The sequence below is a fragment of the Saimiri boliviensis genome, chromosome 12 (assembly GCF_048565385.1).
Source record: "Saimiri boliviensis isolate mSaiBol1 chromosome 12, mSaiBol1.pri, whole genome shotgun sequence".
Classification (NCBI taxonomy): Eukaryota; Metazoa; Chordata; class Mammalia; order Primates; family Cebidae; genus Saimiri; species Saimiri boliviensis.
In genome coordinates this window covers 28,838,162-28,856,136 of record NC_133460.1, presented here as the reverse complement: position 1 = coordinate 28,856,136, position 17,975 = coordinate 28,838,162, and the positions used below count along the sequence as shown (strand labels likewise).

Genomic DNA, 17,975 nt, shown 5'->3' with positions numbered 1-17,975 from the left:
AAATGGGGTTTCACCATGTTGGTCAGGCTGGTCTCAAACTCCTGACCTCAGGTGGTCTACCCACTTTGGCCTCTCAAAATGCTGGGATTACAGGCATGAGCCACTGTGCCTGGCACCATGACTTTTGATATATTTTATTTTCATTATCGTACAGTTCTAATTTATTTTTTAAATTAAAAACTTTTATTGAGACAGGATCTCACTCTTTCACCTAGGCTGGAGTGCAGTGGTTCACTGCAACCACCACCTCCTGGATTCAAGTGATTCCTCCCTCCCCCCACCCCTCCCCCGCCCACAGACTGTCAAGTAGCTGGGACTACAAGCATGTGCCACCACACCCAACTAATTTTGTATTTTTCATAGAGGTGGGATTTGCCATGTTGCCTAGGATGGTCTCTGGGCTAAAGTGATCCATTTGCCTTGGCCTCCCAAAAGTGCTGAAATTACAGGTGTGAGCCACTGCACCTAATTCTAATTAAAAAAAAAAAAAAATTATGGCCGAGTGTCGTGGCTCATGCCTGTAATCCCAGTACTTTGAGATACTGAGGTGTGTGGATCACTTGAGGTCAGAAGTTTGAGACTAGCCTGGTCAACATGGTAAAACCCCTTCTCTACTAAAAATATAAAAATTAGCTGGGTATAGTGGTGTGCACATGTAATCCCTGCTACTCGAGAGGCTGAGGCAGGAGAATCGCTTCAACACAGGAGGTGGAGGTTGCAGTGAGCCAAGATCTCGCCACTACACTCCAGCCTGGGTGATGGAGGAAGACTATGTCTCAAAAAAAAAAAAATAATAATAATAATTATAATTAATTTAACCCATGATTTATCAGGTTGTGTTTTTACATTTCTAAGCATATAATTTTTTCATTTAACTGCTTGTTACTGTCTTTTAGATAAATTGTTCTGAATGTTTTCACCTTAAATAATATTGCCTGTTCTACAATTTTGTATAAACTGATGCATTAAGTCTCAAATTCACAGTCTCAAGCAATACTCACACTCTGGCCTCCCAAAGCACTGGGATTACAGGTATGAGCCACTGAGCATGACTGTATTTTATGTATTTTGAAAATTCAGCTTTTTAAAAAATATATAATTTTTAAAATTTTTAAAAAATAAAGACGGGGTTTCACCATGTTGGTCAGGCTGGTCTTGAACTCCCAACCTCAGGTGATCCGCCCGCCTTGGCCTCCAAAGTTCTTGGATTACAGGCGTAAGCCACCACGCCCGGCCGAAAATTCAGCTTCTTCCATTCAGCATTATGAATATAAAATTTATTCAGGTTGTTGATTTTAAAAGTAATTCACCGGGCGTGGTGGCTTACACCTGTAATCCAAGCACTTTGGTGGCCAAGGCAGGCAGATCACCTGAGGTCGGGAGTTCAAGACCAACCTGATCAATATGGTGAAATCCCATCTTTTAATTAATTAATTAAAAGTAATTCATGCCTCTTTATTACTATTTTATCTCATGAACATATTGTTTACTGTCTGTGGATGGACATTTGAGTTGTTTCCAGTGTTTGCCTATTTGTTACTAAAATAACTATCAACATTTTCTACAAGTTTTTCTGTTGAATATTTTCATTCCTTCTGGACAAAGTGAAACTGTTAGGATGAAGGACAAGTGTATCTTTTTTCTTTTTTTTTTTTTTTAAGCTGTGGCCCAGGCTGGAGTGCAGTGGTGTAAACATGGCTCACTACAGCCTCAACCTCCTGGGCTCAAGCAATCCTCCTGCCTCAGCTGGGACTACGGGCATGTGCCACCATGCGCAGCTTTTATTGACTGATTGATTCGCAGAGATGAGGTCTCACCACATTGCTCAGGCTGGTTTTGAGTTCTTGGCCTCAATCGATCCTCCTACCATGGCCTCCCATGGGATTCCAGGGGCGAGCCAGTGCACTCAGCCCAGACAGGTGTACCTTTAATCTCACAAGGAATTGACACAAGTCTTCCAAAGTGGTATTATGATTTTATATTTGCAACAACATTAAAAAAGTTCCAGTTGTTCATGTGCCAGCATTTGGTGCTGTCAACTTTTGAACTGACAATTCTACCGAATATATAACAGCACCTCATTGTCATTTTTATTTTTATTTACTTGAGACTGAGTCTCACGGTGTCAACCAGCTGGAGTGCAGTGGCGCAATCTTGGCTCACTGCAACCTCCACCTCCCGGGTTCAAGCAGTTCTCCTGCCTCAGCCTCCTGAGTAGCTGGGCACGCACTGCCACATCCAGCTAATATTTGTATTTTTAGTAAAGATGGGGTTTCACCATGTTGGCCAGGCTGGTCTCAATCTCCTGACCTTGTGATCTGCCTGCCTTGGCCTCCCAAAGTGCTGGAATTACAGGCGTGAACCATCGCGCCCAGCCTATTCTATTTTTGAGATGAGATCTGGCTCTATTGCCCAGGCTGGAGTACAGTGGCATGATCTCAGCTCACTGCAACCTCCATCTCCCGGGCTCAGGTGATTTTTCCACCTCAGCCTCCTGAGTAGCTGGAACTATATGTGTGCACTACCATGCCTGGCTAATTTTTCCTATTTTTTGTCGAGACCAGGTTTCACCATGTTGCCCAGTCTGGTCTTAAACTTGTGAGCTCAAGCAATCCACCCAACTAGGCCTCCCAAAGTGCTAGGATTACGAGAGCCACTGCGCCCAGCCAACCACCAGGCCTGGGCTGTGATTTAAATTTGCAATTCTATGACTCATATTGGCCATTCATTTATCATCCTTTGTGAAGTACCTGTTCAAGATTTTTGTTCATTTTTAAATTGAATTTTTATTGTAGCAGTTCTTTATAGATTCTAAAGATCTCTTTCAGACTTACGACTTGTGAATGTTTTCTCCCAGTCTGGCTCTTATTTTCTTCCAAAGCTAGAGTGTAGCAGCACGGTCATGGCTCACTGTAGCTTTGAACTCCTGGGCTCAGGGAGTCTTCAGTCTCAGCCTTCTGAGTAGCTAGAACTACGGCATAAACCACCATGCCCAGCTCATTTATTTTTATTTTTTTTGTAGCGATAAGGCAGGGGAGAGGGAAAGTCTCACTAAGTTGCCCAGGCTGGTCTCAAATTCCTGGTCTCAAGTGATCTGCCTGTCTTGGCCTCATGAAGTGCTGGGATCACAAGCATGAACCACCATGCCCAACCCTCTTCATTTTCTTAATAGTTCAAGAATTTACTCAAAGTCAATAAACATGTATCAGAAAAAGGATTCAAATTTTATGTGTGATCTGTCTTTCTATCCATAGCCTGCATCCTGAAACCACTCTTACATGGTCATGTTTAACAAGTGGGGAGAATAGATGGAAACTCCCAGGAAAGATCCTTCAATCTAGTTTTGTGGCTAAAAGCAGTAAGAAGAGGTTGAGGAATCTACTTGTGGTAAATGCAGGAAGCCTAAAGGCTAACAACTAAGAAGAAAACTGAAAAACTAAAAAGCACTATGAAACCTCAGACGCAGAGATGCAAAGAAGTCTTGGACGATACTCACAGGAGCAAAAAATACCTAATTCAGCACAGCAAGTATGCCACGGGCCTAACTGAAAATCCAGTCCCTAACTGGCCTGAGTTAACATTATATTCAGGTGAGTATTATTAAAAACATGGAGAAATACGTAGTGTTTAACAAAAACTAAAAACAAATTTTAAAAAAAATTTGGGTTAAACGTGTGTTAAGTGACACAGTGTACTTCCCATTAGAGTCAGCTATATAGTTTGTGGCACTTTGTCCTCCAAAATAGGTCAATAGACTTATGTTAAAGACAACATGTGTATTGAAAGTAGCAATTTTATTTGAGTTAAAATTATTTACAAAAACCCAAAGACATACTTCATGAAACTGGTACAAACTATTTTTTCCTGCCGTTGGCTTTTGCTCCAAAGATCACAGCTGAGAAATACTGTATAAAATAAAAATAGGATTGGATTCAGAAAAGTACTCTACTGTTCTAATTTCCAATTGGTAGTATTTACAGAAATATTTACAATGGAAAAAAAGGTTACTTTAAAACTTTAGTTAATTTGCAAGTCAGCCTCAAGTACCCTAAAATGCAGAGTTCTCTGAGGGTTAAAAACACACAAATGCACTGCAGTTGGTGAAGTGATTATCTCCCCCACCACCTCCCCCCACCAAAATCTGCATCTCTATCAGTGTTTGACAATTAGTTATTATTTAAAAAACAAAACAAAAAAACTGTTAAACACTGAGGTAAATCAATTCTCAAATGATTACCAGTGTAACAGAAAAATGTAGTTCGCCCTGATTGTTCTCATCCAAATGTTTTAAAATATTCCTTACCATCTGCCACAAGTCAGGTTCACCAAAAATCTGTCCCTTTTCCTAAATCCAATGATTAATATCAATATATTTTGCATTTTAAAATAATTTAAACAAAATATATCTAATTTAATTTTATGGGTATCATTTACCAATATGCTTTTAAAAATATTTTGCTAAGCTAGCTTTAATACTCAGGGCAAATACAATCTCAATGGTTCCCACGTTACACTGGTGTACTATGTTCTTAAAAGGTGATGGGTAGGGATTGGGGTGGGTAGAAGGAAGAAAACAATTTGCCTGGAATCAGTTACTTCCTCATAGATTTCCCAACAATCTGCATTATCAAAAATAGGAAGACAATAGAAGGCAGCCACTGCATTTTAAAAACATTACAGCTGGCACTAATACAAGAGCCCCGATTTGTCACTTTATACAAGGAAATAACAAAGTCTAAATGGGTAAAAATTAGACTTTTAGCTATTTTCCCCAATACACACCAAACTAATATTTTTATGGCTTCAAGTTTTTCAAATCCAATGAAGAAACATGATGTAACTACCTGAAGGGTATTTAAAAAGCATGAATGAAAAAGATCTCTAGAAAGCCTGTATTCAGGCCCAATCAATAAAAAGGAAAAAAAAAAAAAAGTATAACCAATGGTCTGAAAAATAATTAACACAAGAAAAATTTGTGATGTTGTGAAATTAAATCTATAAAATGTTTTGTGTTCCATTAACTGTTTTTTCAAACAACTGCTCTATGAACAAAGAATCTGAATGAAAAAAGGGTCTTCTCTAAACCAGCAATTTAAGGCTTTGCGCTTATGCAATTGATCCTGTCACTCTATAGAAGAATATACATGTTATCTGGAAACATGAATTCCACATTGGTGTTTTAGCTTCCTTATATTTATTGTATTGAACATTAGAAAATATATCCAGAGAGTCTTTCCTCAAAACTTCATGTTTTAAGAGCCTCCCTAGCATTAAGTGTAAACTACCCTGGGTTTGACTATTTTGCTTCCTCCTTTAACAGGGCATATCATCTTATATAATATTCCCTCAAAGTGTTACTTGTTTTCTTGTGTCTATAGCTATGACACATTATGGTATGATATTGAATATGGAATATGGTTGTGGTCTCAAAAGTAAAAAACAGTTCAATAACCCAAACCTAATCAGGAATAAAAAAATATACTATTAATCCCTTGTATCTTTGGATTCCATCTAATTTTAAATATAGACAGTAGTTCAGGGAACAACAACCAAAAAATTCACAAAATTATTAAAAGCTTTATTTACGATTGGAATCATTCAACAAAAAAGCAAAAGCAAATGAGCCTGAAAAAGGAACTAAGCTGTTGTCTAGAATGTCCTCAGAACATTCGCTACCTCAGTAGCTAAGCTGCCTTTGCACCTGGCTGGCATGACAACAGTGGCTCAACATACACAGCAGTTGCACTAACAGCAGCACAAATTTTCCCCTTAAAACTTGCCCAGAATAAAGCAAGAGAACAAGGGGAGGGTATAAACTCTGCCAAAGTAAATGTATTTAAATACTGCATGGAATTGTTAACAGCCTGAACCTTTTCCCTCATTTTTGATAGTTGCAGATTGATGTAGTAACTGTCATTTAGCAAATGCTGAATGCATGACGATGAAATCAGGTGGCCTTAAAAATCCAAACATGAATGATATTGATGAATGTTCTTGGTATATCTTCAAGGACTTCTTTCATGACTTGACTTTTCTTTGTCTAAGGATAGCTCCAGCATTACCGAGCACCTGAAGCAAAGGGAAAGCAGCTAGCAATGTTCCAAATACTCAATCACTCTAGAGATAGATTTCTGGCCAGTTGTTCCAACAGCACACTGAAAGGGGGGTGAAGGGGAAAGGAAGTAATAGTTAATATTTAACAGATTTTAAGAAGTATTAAATAAAAGTTTATTTCTAGATTTACTAAACTGAACGCTACAAATCAAAGTATACTGAGTTTAAATTGTGGGTTTGATAAAGTTATTTGCCATGACATGTAATAATTATCTTGAAGAAATAGAACACAATTACTAAAATTAAAAGAAAATCCCTTTTGCTCCCACTTGCTATGGCCATAGTGTTTTTATTTCTACTGTCAATGTATTATACTTAAATTTAAAATCATAGAAGCTCCAATAAAAACTACTTACAGTAAGATTCATGAAGCTCAAAAATTTTTTGAGCATCTCTGTCATTATTGAAAAGTCTCCCTCTGGCAGATATTCCCGTACAGTGGTTACATTGATCTGAGGAAAACAGAGCAAGAAATACTGGTCAGCTGGAAGAAAACATGAGATTGCACCTCATACAATGTTGTTGGTTTTGACACACATCCTGGCGCAAACTTTCACAAGATCCTTGGAACACATGGTTATTCTCTTTCCACACTCACTCTGCATGCTGTCCATTTCCCACCTCACCCCCAGAAAGAAAGAAGAAAGGTAAAGTTGGCAAAAGCTACAAAGAAACATTTGTGTGCCCATTTACTTTTTTTTTTTTTGGTATTTTAGTAGAGACGGGGTTTCACCATGGTGCCCAGGCTGGTCTCAAACTCCTGAGCTCAGGCAATCCGCCCATCTCAGCCTCCCAAAGTGCTAGGATTACAGATGTGAGCCACCACACTCGTTTTTCTTTTCTTTTTCTTTTTCTTTTTTAATGAAACAGTCCCTCTGTTGCCCAGGCTGGAGTGCAGTGGTACAATGTCAGCTCACTACAACCTCCACCTCCTGGGTTCGAGTGATTCCCGTACCTCAGCCTCCTAGGCAGCTAGGATTATAGGCACGTGGTCACCACACCTGGCTAATTTTGGTATTTTTAGTAGAGACGGGGTCTCATCATGTTGGCCATGCTGGCCTCAAGTAATCTATATGCCTTGGTTTTCCAAAGTGCTGGGATTATAGGCGTAAGCCAGTGTACCCAGACTACTTTCATAAATGCAAAGAAAAAGGCCTGAAATAACAAACTGTACTGTTTAATGTATGTTTGTGTTTCATTGGGGGACCGGAGGAATAGGAGAAGAGGGTGAGGACTTTAGACTTGAGAATATTCTCACAGAGCTGCTCACAAAATAAAAAGATCAAATAAAATTCACGTTTCACAGGTGAATTCCACTAATTATATAGGACAGAAATTAACTAGAAGTATCCTTCCAAAGGTAATCTAACCTCATCTATAATAAACAGATTCTCAGACAATATCAGGAGAGGAAACCCTTCGTTATTAGCGAGAAGCAGCCAAACTATGTATAAACCAATCTGTTATATGAAAAACATTATACCACCTGCTAAAAAAACTGTTCATTTCATTATATTAAAGAACGCTTTTGGCGGGGTGCGGTGGCTCATGCCTGTAATCCCAGCACTTTGGGAGGCCGAGGCGGGCGGATCACGAGGTCAAGAGTTCAAGACCAGCCTGGCCAACACAGTGAAACCCTGTCTCTATTAAAAAAAAAAAAAAGAAAAGAATGCTTTAAATGTTTTAGGGAGAATCAAAAGAAAAGATCTTCTAGGAAGGTTCACCTGTAATAAGGAGCAAAAGAAAGTATACTGTACCAAGTGTGGGGACACAAGGTAAAGGATTAAACAAAACCAACTAAACAACAATAAAATACACGAAAGCTTCCAATTTGACTTTTGTTAGTAGAGGCAAAAAAGGAGACACGACATATTACTTTTCAAAACTTTGCCACTACCTACCTCCTTTTTCCTATTCCCATGCCAGGGTACTCGAAAAATTAGAAAGCAGCAAAATAATGAGATGAATACAGCTTCAGAAAAGATCTAATCAAAATACTGCTAAAGTACTCATGTGCTGAAGGTATCAGTTACACACATTCAAACTGATCCTCTCCACCAAAAGTTACCAGAGTGGTGGGCAGAGTAGTGGCTAAGGTGTCTCTGGAGAACAGCTCAGTAGAAAAGTGCACCTCTATAATAAAGAATATATGATTAGCTTCTATGTTTTTGGATGAAAGACCCTCATTAATCCAAATCAAATCCTTCTCTATCAACACACTATAGAACATAACCTACAGCGTTTCTGAGGCAAGGGAAGGGACAGTGACAGCATTTTTGTAACAAAGCGTAGCAGGTACAAAAAGAGAAGGTATGATACAGCATGGCCTATCCGAAAATTTAAAAAAGTATCCAAGGGTATGTAGGTTTGGAAACTGGAGAAGCAGTCTGAAATCGAGGGTCTCACAGTACTAAACAAAGTCGTGACTCTCCTTACTGGCTGTGAGCCAAGGAAGACTGGGCAAGAAGCTAAGTGATCAGCAAGTGTTCTGATTTAGCTCTGGTGGCAATGTGCAAGGTCAGGAATGGGGAGACAAGAAAGCAGAAAGAGCAGTGAGGAGACTGACCACTGCAATGCACCCAATGCAGAGTGAGAAGTCATGGAGAGCAAGTAAAAACAGATCAGACCACAAAGCAGCATTTACTGCAACAACCACACGCTTTCTTGTCTGTCTCTTTCACTTAGACATTAGGCAAACCAGCTCCCTTTACATTTTGTGGTATCCACTAGCTTTTTGGGGTTAATCATAATAATCTCCAAGGCAACAAATAAATCTGGGGCTCCATGAATTTACAACATTGCCCGCAACTAAGAACATTCTCTCTTTAGAGACAAGATAGATACAAGCAAACAAGAGTTAAGAATTAGCATGGGAAAGATGGCCTAAGATAAATTATAAGTGGTAATAACACAATTTCAAGGACAATTATGTAAAAAAGAACGTGACTGAAATATGACTAAACCTACAGTGGATATAAAACAGAGTATCTAAAAATATTTATATTTAACTATTATTTTCAATGCTTTTATTTGAGGCCTGCATTTTCCTCCCGTGTTTGATGTGTTTCTGACTTGCTCTTAAAATCCTGTCACTGGAATAAGAAAAAGGAATATAAAGATCTTGCAGGGCCTCCAGAGCCATGATGAGAACTTTGGTCTTGATCCTGAAAGCAGTGGTACCCAGAGGGGACTCAGAGTGGGCTGGTGCATTCAGACTGGTTATAATGTAAGTGTGGAAGAGATGGACAAGATGTACTCAGAAAAATACACAGAACTTCGATACAGAAAGTGGGGGGGAAAAAAAAAAGGCAATAAGGAGAACTAGATGGCAAAAATGAGGAAACTGGCCCCTGCTTCCTACTGAAACTAACCCCTTCCCTATAGGTCTCCACGCTTTCTTGCCTCCTCAATGCCCTTGCTCCTAGAAAACAATCTGACTTCCACTTTGAAATATGGCTTTTCAAACGGACTTTACACTTAAAAATAATCCACCTGTGCCCAACCCCTCCATCTTAAAGGTAAACACTGACAACGATTCTGCCATCTCCTTCCTCAACAGTTTTACTCCTCATCTTTGTTTTTCCCAAGGCAGCAGTCTCCCCAGAGCCATAACCTTCCACTTCTAGGCTGGCTCAGCCTGATTGTCTAGACGTTCGCATTTCTCCCAAGTGAATCCTAATGATCTAATACACTCACAGTAATCCCATGTTCCTGGACAGTGACTGGTTCAGACAAAAGCATGTGTCCCAATACTGGCCAACATTAAAAGTCTACCTGGTGAGAGGTGAGCGTGGCATGGGGTCCCAAAGGGGAAACAAACAGTTGTCTTAAAAAACTACGTATTTCCAGTCAACGTAGCTACGGGGGAAGAAAAAAAAAAAGAACCACAGAGGAAGAGACACCTATTATTGTTATGCATTAACTTGATGAGACACCTAACTGTAGACAGCACAAGACCATGAGGGTTAGCAGAGGACAACATGTGGAGGACAGCAGCTGAAAGACAGAAATGGCTGGGCATCATGGTCCACACCTATAATCCCAGCACTTTGAAAGGCAGGACGATCACTTGAGCCCAGGAGTTTGACACCAGCCAGGGCAAAAACCCCATTTCCACAAAAAAAACACAGAAAAATAACAATGACAGAAATGATCTGAGTCTCTGATGACCAGAGTGATGCACTGACATCATGCAAATTTGCCATCTTAAGCCAGGTGAGTACAGGTTTCATACTATCCCTTCTTTTACTCCACCAACGGCATCTGAACAGATTTATCCATCAAACAAGAGCTTTTCTTTTTTTCCCTTCTTTACTTTTGTTGAAACAGTCTTGCTCTGCAGCCCAGGCTGAAGTACAGTGGCGCAATCTCAGCTCACTGCAAACTTCACATCCGGGATTCAAGCTATTCGATTATCTCCCTAGTAGCTGAGATTACAGGTGTGCACCACCTCACCTAGCTGATTTTTGTATTTTTAGTAGAGACATGATTCCACCATGTTAGCCAGGCTGGTCTTGAACACCTAACCTAAAGGTATCTGCCCGTCTAGGCCTCCTAAAGTGCTGAGATTATAGGTGTGAGCCACCACACCCTGCCACAAGAGGTTTTTCATTAGACAATGTATTCTGACCTTTGGGATGTACCTTAAAAAGCTCAACAAGTATTTAAAAGTTTTTAATATTATATGCCATCTTAATTTTAAATTTGATTTCATAAATGTAATTCTTCATTTTTCATGAGATTAAAATCACTAACTAGCTTGTTTTCCAGAACTACTTTTTCTTATATCTTTAACAGCCTAACTCTGACAGGTACATCCTTTCTAATAAAGCCATAAAGATCAACTTTATTTCACTTTTTAAAAAGTGAAAATCAATTTATTCCACTCCAGACTTTACTTAGTATAACCTATATTGGAAAGGATTAGCATGTAAAAAATGCCACACATTCCCTTTCCAGTACAGATTTATTAAAGTTTTTACTTTAAAACTATTTAGGTAATTTAAAATAAAACTACCGGAAATGTTAACGCATTTGCTTGCCATTTTTCTTTCATAAAAAAACACCAAACAGTTGAAACGACCCTATAACCAGCCTTTGTGAAATAAGTTGAACATTAAAGGGGAAACACTGAAGAAATAAATAAGTGAAACAGACAATGGCATGAAATTGTTACATTGGAATCTTTCAAAGATAGATAAAACAGTACTGAACTATGTACTTACTGGACTTTCCTGGCAGAGACACCCTAGTAGTAGTGCTGTGTAGGAGGCCACGATGCAATCCTCCATGTGTTTGCCGGCATGCTGAAGGGCTGAGAGTTGAAGAATGGTAACAGATATTAATTAAGACAAATTTCACAAAACCAACCATTCTGTTAGTTATCTCTACTTCAAAATTGCTACAAATCGACAAGTGATGCTAGAACAACTGGATATCCACAAATTAACAAAAATTAAATCAAAATGGAATAGGGATCCAAAAGAAGAGCTGAAACCATAAAACTTAAATGTTTGTGTTGCAAAGGACACAATTAACAAAGTGAAAAGATAAACCACAGAATGAGAGAATGTATTTGCACATCATGAACTTGATAAGGGTCAAGTATCCAGAACAAATAAAAAATTCTTGGCCAGGCACAGTGGCTCACGCCTGTAATCTCAGCACTTTGGGAGGCCCAACTGGGTGGATCACGAGGTCAAAAGATCGAGACCATCCTGGCCAACAAGGTGAAACCCTGTCTTATAATTAAAAAAAAAAAAGAAAAGAAAGAAAATTCTTACAACTCAACAACAAAAACAATCCAATTAAAACTGGGGCAAAGGGCCAGGCGTGGTGGCTCACAGCTATAATCCCAACACTTTGGAAGGCTGAGACGGGAGGATCACTTGAGCTCAGGAGTTTGAGACCAGCCTAGGCAACATAGTGAGAACTTCTTTCCACTAAAATTCAAAAACCTTAAATGGGTGTGTTGTTACAGGCCTGTAGTCCCAAGCTACTTGCAAAGCTGAGGTGGGAGGACCACCTGAGCCTGGGAAGTTAAGGCTGCAGTGAGCCCTGATCGTGCCACTGCTCTACAGCCTGGGCGACAGAGCAAGACTCTGTCTCAAAAACAACAATAACAAAAAACCTACAAAACTGGGCAGAGGACTTTATTTCTTCAAACAAGATACACAAATGTAAAAATTTTCTTTTACAAGTAATTTGGAACCTTCATACGTTGCTGATGGGAATGTAAAATACTGCAGCCACACTGGAAAACAATTGGGCATTTTCTCAGAATGTTAAACAGACAGTTAACATACAACCCAACAATTCCAACTCCTAGGGATATATCCAAAAGAAATAAAAACATTATGTTTACAAAAAAAAAACTGGCAGATAATTGTTCAAAAAGCTAAAAAGCAGAAACCACTCAAATGCCCATCAGTGAACAAATGGTTAACAAACTATGGTATAACAATGTTACAGAATATTATTTGTCTAAGGAATACGGTATTAACACATACTGTAACACGGACAAACTTTGAAAACATTCTTCTGGCTGAAAGAAGCCAATCATAAAAGGCCACATATTGTATGACTCCTTTTAAAATGGAATGTCCAAAACTGGCAAATCCATAGAAACAGAAAGTAGGTTAGTGGTTGCTAGTAGCCACGGGGGAGGGGAAAATAGGGGTGATGGCTGCTAATGGGCACAGGGTTCCTTTAGTGCTGATAAAAACGTTATTTGGAATTAGTAGTAATGGCAGCACAACCTTGTGAATATACAAAAAACTAATGAATTACTTTAAAAGGATAAATTGTATGTGAATTCTGTTTCAATAAAGCTGTTTTTAATAAAAGTGTTGAATTTGTTTTCAATAAAAAGTAACTTTTAGGCCGGGCGCAGTGGCTCAAGCCTGTAATCCCAGCACTTTGGGAGGCCGAGGCGGGTGGATCACGAGGTCGAGAGATTGAGACCATCCTGGTCAACATGGTGAAACCCCGTCTCTACTAAAAATACAAAAAAATCAGCTGGGCGTGGTGGCACGTGCCTGTAATCCCAGCTACTCAGGAGGCTGAGGCAGGAGAATTGCCTGAACCCAGGAGGCGGAGGTTGCGGTGAGCCGAGATCGCGCCATTGCACTCCAGCCTGGGTAACAAGAGCGAAACTCCGTCTCAAAATAAATAAATAAATAAATAAATAAATAAATAAATAAATAAATAAATAAAAAGTAACTTTTAAAGAGACCGCTAAAAAACCAAAAATGTTATTATGCCAAAAAAAGAACAGCATCAAAACCTAGTAACCGAGAAAAAGGAAAAGAAATATATTACAGTATCAGAACTAATGGCATCAGGTTTGGAGAGGAGTGGGAGTAACAGAAGCAGCTCAGAATGAGACATTGCTATGGCTTGCTTTCTAGTGATGTGAAGCTGAACATATTACAATCATCCTTCTGCATCCGAGGGGGGATTGGGTTCTAGATACCAAAACTGGAGGATGCTCAAATCTCTGATAGGAAAGAGTGCAGTATTTGCATATAACTTACACACATCCTCTGGCATACTTTTAAATCATTTTTAGATTACTTATAATACCTAATACAATGTAAAGATTATGTAAATAGCTGTTATACTACATTATTTATTAACCTATATTATATTTTCTTCCTGAAATATTTTTGATTTGCGGTTGGCTGACTCCATGGATGTGGAACCCACATGTATGGAGGGCTGACTGAACTTAAATTTATAACCTTAGTGATAATGAAGTTACAAATGGCTATTTTGCAGAACTTGTATGAATGGCAAAAGTTGTATCACAAATTCTGACAATAGTAGATACTCAATAATGTATAACTGGTGAATATATTACCTCCAGTATCTTTTTTTTTTTTTTTTAATGAGAAAGAGTCTCACTCTGTCACCTAGGGTGGAGTGCAATGGTGCAATCATAGCTCACTGTAATTTCAAATTCCTCAGTTCAAGCGATCCTCCCACCTCAGCCTCCCGAGTACCTAGGACTACAGGCTTATGCCACCATGTCAAGCTAATTTTTTACATTTTTCGTAGGGATGGGGTCTTGCTACCCTGTTTCAAACTCTTAGCTTCAGGCAATCCTCCTGCTTCAGCCTCCCAAAGTGCTGGCCACACAGGTGTGAGCCACCAGCCTGCAGTATATTTCTTACTGTGTTTACCATCTAGTACTTACCCCTTGAGAACCATTACTGTAATTTATAACAATAGATCTTCAAGTTTAAAGTGAAGGTAAAAAAAGGCAATCTCAAAAACTGGAAACTGGAAAAATCCTATTATGTCTCCTATGTCTGTTCATAGATGAGTAAAGGAAAGGAGGCTCCAGGAAGAACAGTGACTTGACTAACTGGATCTTTGACATCATTAGCATGCCTGCCACTGGCATGCACCTTCCTCACTGTAGGAGAACTACCACAAGCACTCGTATCAAAGCTTGTGTGGCTTGAACTAGGGAGGTCCTCAAGTAACAGCCAGATTAAGACAATCTGTGAATTAAAATGGTTTGAAGAAAAAAACAAAATCAAACCACTATCTTCCATTTAAACACACCATTCAAAGTAAATATACCTTTATTGAGGTCAAGTTCTTCATCATCCTCCTCCTTCTTATGTTTCTCTTCTGTACCATCAGTCTTTTCAGTTGACACCCACTGTATTTCTCCACTTGTTTCTTGCCACTCTCCACTCTTATCATGCTGAGTGGTGGGAGCATCTTTGATCAACTCATCTGTTTTACTTTCTGCTAGCTGGGCTGCCCGCTCTCGCTCAAGGAATAGCTGATAAAAATTATTTTTGAAGATCATTAAAAAGAGATCGCCAATCAATATGTATATGTGCAAATAAAAAGTTCTGGTTGCTTTTAATCTATCACTAACTCTAAGAAGGTTATGTGGTAAAAAGAGGTGAGTATAAGTAAAAACTTTATTCTGTATTCTACAGAGAGCCAAAACAAAAGTATAAATGCTGCTGGGATTCAATGAAGTCATCTACTAATGGTGAAGGTTGCTTGCAAAATCAATCTCAAAAATTTCCCTTAATTTGCATACAACAAGAAATTCAAAAAATAGAAAATTAGAAAACTCCTAAGTCAAAAGGGAATATGCCAAATTCCATGCCTTCACTTAACTTTATCTTCCCTATGCTGGTACAGTACTGACACAGAAAACACTGAATATACTCACTGACATGATTTGGGAAATGCTCCAGTTACTAGAAAGGACTGCCTGAAAATCAAATGCCAAGTAAACCCCAAAGATTTGTTGAGTATACAGAGTGGCATATAAACTTCAAAGAGACATTATATAAGAAAATATATTTTAGAAAATAAAAGGTAACCTTCACAGAGAACAGCAATTCTCAAAACTGGGTTTAAGAATCCCTGTGGATTCCTAAGACCCTATCAGGGAGCATGGGAGGTCAAAATTACACTCATATTACTAAGAGGTCTGCTGATTTCTTTTTTCTTACGTTAAGTTACAGTGAAGTTTTGGAGTCTACATGCTATGTGATTATGTCACTGCTCTAACAGCTAACATAATGTTTCCCAGTTTTAATTTCTAATTCAGTAAATATAGATAAATAAAGCGCATATTAACAAGAAAAGCTCCTTGGGTTTCCCAATAATTTACAAGCTTTGAGATCAAAATGTATGAGAAGAGAATCACGGACTCCTACTTATGACTCCAGAAAGAACTGAGTTGTTGTAGGTTACTTTGAAGACACAACTTCAAGAATTACTGACATTGAAAAGAGCAAAAAAGGAAGTTAAACAGCAACGGCCTTGGAAAAATAAAAAGAACGAACCATTACTGTTTCTGGACATGTACAAAGTACCATTTAAGGAAATACCAAAAATATCTAGGAACCTGTTAAGACTGGCAAAAATGTTGGCTTAAGAGTATGAAGGAATAGGGACTCATAAATAGTTTTAGGGGGATGTATAAATTGAGGGCACAGGAAATATGTGTTTGGTAATGAGGGTGGGAGGAGTTAGGCATATCAATTTTAAATACAGTACAATATATTCTGACACAGCAATTCCTAAACCAGGAAATTACGCCCACAGACATATTTTGAAAAGAATGGCCTGGCCAGGAGGGGTGACTCACGCCTGTAAATCCCAGCACCTTAGGAGGTCGAGGCAGGCAGATCACTTGAAGTCAGGAGTTCACAACAGCCTGACCAACATGATGAAACCATCTCTACTAAAAATACAAAAATTAGTCAGGCGTCGTGGCACATGCTTGTAATCCCAGCTACTTGGGAGGCTGAGGCAGGAGGATTACTTGAACCTGGGAGTCAGGGGTTGCAGTGAGCAGAAATGGTGCACTCTAGCCTGGGTGACAGAGTCAGACTTTGCCTCCAAAAAAATTAAAAAAAAAAAAAAAAAAAAGTACGGCCTAAGATTTAGATATTAGGATATTTATTTCTTAATTTTTGTTAACAAAACTAAAAAAACAAAACAAAACAAAACAACCACAAAACAGACTGGGCACTGTAGCTCATGCCTGTAATCCCAGCTAAGCAGGAGGCGGAGGCAGGATAATTGCTTGAATCCAGGAGGTAGACGCTGCAGTGAGCCGAGGTCAGGCCACTGCACTCCTGAGCAACAACAGCGAAACTCCGCCTCCCAAAAAAAAAGGCAAGGTGGGTGGCTCACGCCTGTAATCCCAGCACTTTGGGAGGCTGATGCAGGTGGATCATGAGGTCAGGAGTTTGAGACCAGCAGGACCAACATGGCGAAATCCCATCTCTACTAAAAATTAGCCAAGTGTGGTGGCATGCGCCTGTAGTCCCAGCTACTTGAGAGGCTGAGGCAGGAGAATCACTTGAACCTGGGAGGTGGGGGTTGCAGTGAGCCGAGATTGCGCCACTGCACTCCAGCCTGGGCAACAGAGAGAGACTCTGTCTCCAAAAAAAAAAAAAAAAAGTGGGCTGGGCGCGGTGGCTCAAGCCTGTAATCCCAGCACTTTGGGAGGCCGAGGCGGGTGGATCACAAGGTCAGGAGATCGAGACCATCATGGTCAACAAGGTAAAACCCTGTCTCTACTAAAAATACAAAAAATTAGCTGGGCATGGTGGCGCGTGCCTGTAATCCCAGCTACTCAGGAGGCTGAGACAGGAGAATTGCCTGAACGCAGGAGGCGGAGGTGGCGGTGAGCCGAGATCGTGCCATTGCACCCCAGCCTGAGTAACAAGAGAGAAACTCCCTCTCAAAAAAAAAAAAAAAAAAAAAAAAAAAAGTGTATATTAGTAGAGGTTTGTTTCAAAACTACCACAGCAGAGATGGTAGCTCATGCCTGTGATCCTAGCACTTTAGGAGGCAAGGCAGGGGGATCACATGAGCGCATGAGTTTGAGACCAGGCTGAGCAACGCCGTTAAACCTCAGCTCTACAAATACAAAACTTATCGAACATGGTGGCACATGTGCCTGGGAGGTAAAAGCTGCAGTGAGCTATGATTGCACCATTGCACTTCAGCCTGGGAGAAAGAGTGAGACCCTGTATGTACATATATATGTATGAATGAATCAAAAAGCTACTGAATGGTTTGCAGTTATTATGAAGAATGTGATAAACCTATGTGTTGACATAAAAAGCTCAGGAAGACTAAGCAAAAAGCAGTATACAGTAATCACTATGTACAGTAAGAGTTCATTTATACAAAATGCATTGCACATTTATTTTTTATTTACTTTTTGGACAGGATCTCACTCCCATTGCCCAGGCTGGAGTGCAGTGGCAGGATCATGGCTCACTGCAGCCTTGACTTCCTGGGCTCAAGTGATTCTCCCACCTTAGCCTCCCAAGTAGCTGGAACTACAGGCACATGCCACCACA

General features: G+C 39.5%; 1 protein-coding gene across 4 annotated transcripts in view; it reads right to left on the bottom strand.

Annotated features, from left to right (window-relative positions):
• Positions 1–3,775: 3,775 nt before the first annotated feature.
• The window catches only part of WAPL (WAPL cohesin release factor), a 92,916-nt gene continuing 78,716 nt past the window's right edge, over positions 3,776–17,975 (bottom strand). For all 4 annotated transcript variants that reach the window (XM_039478189.2, XM_039478191.2, XM_039478190.2 and 1 more), the window contains 4 exons: positions 14,704–14,911; positions 11,340–11,428; positions 6,471–6,566; positions 3,776–6,155 (listed from right to left, as the gene is read on the bottom strand). In XM_039478189.2, the coding sequence (XP_039334123.2) occupies positions 6,090–6,155; positions 6,471–6,566; positions 11,340–11,428; positions 14,704–14,911 (459 nt within the window). In that variant the 3' untranslated portion in view covers positions 3,776–6,089. The remainder of the gene's footprint in view (positions 6,156–6,470; positions 6,567–11,339; positions 11,429–14,703; positions 14,912–17,975) is intronic.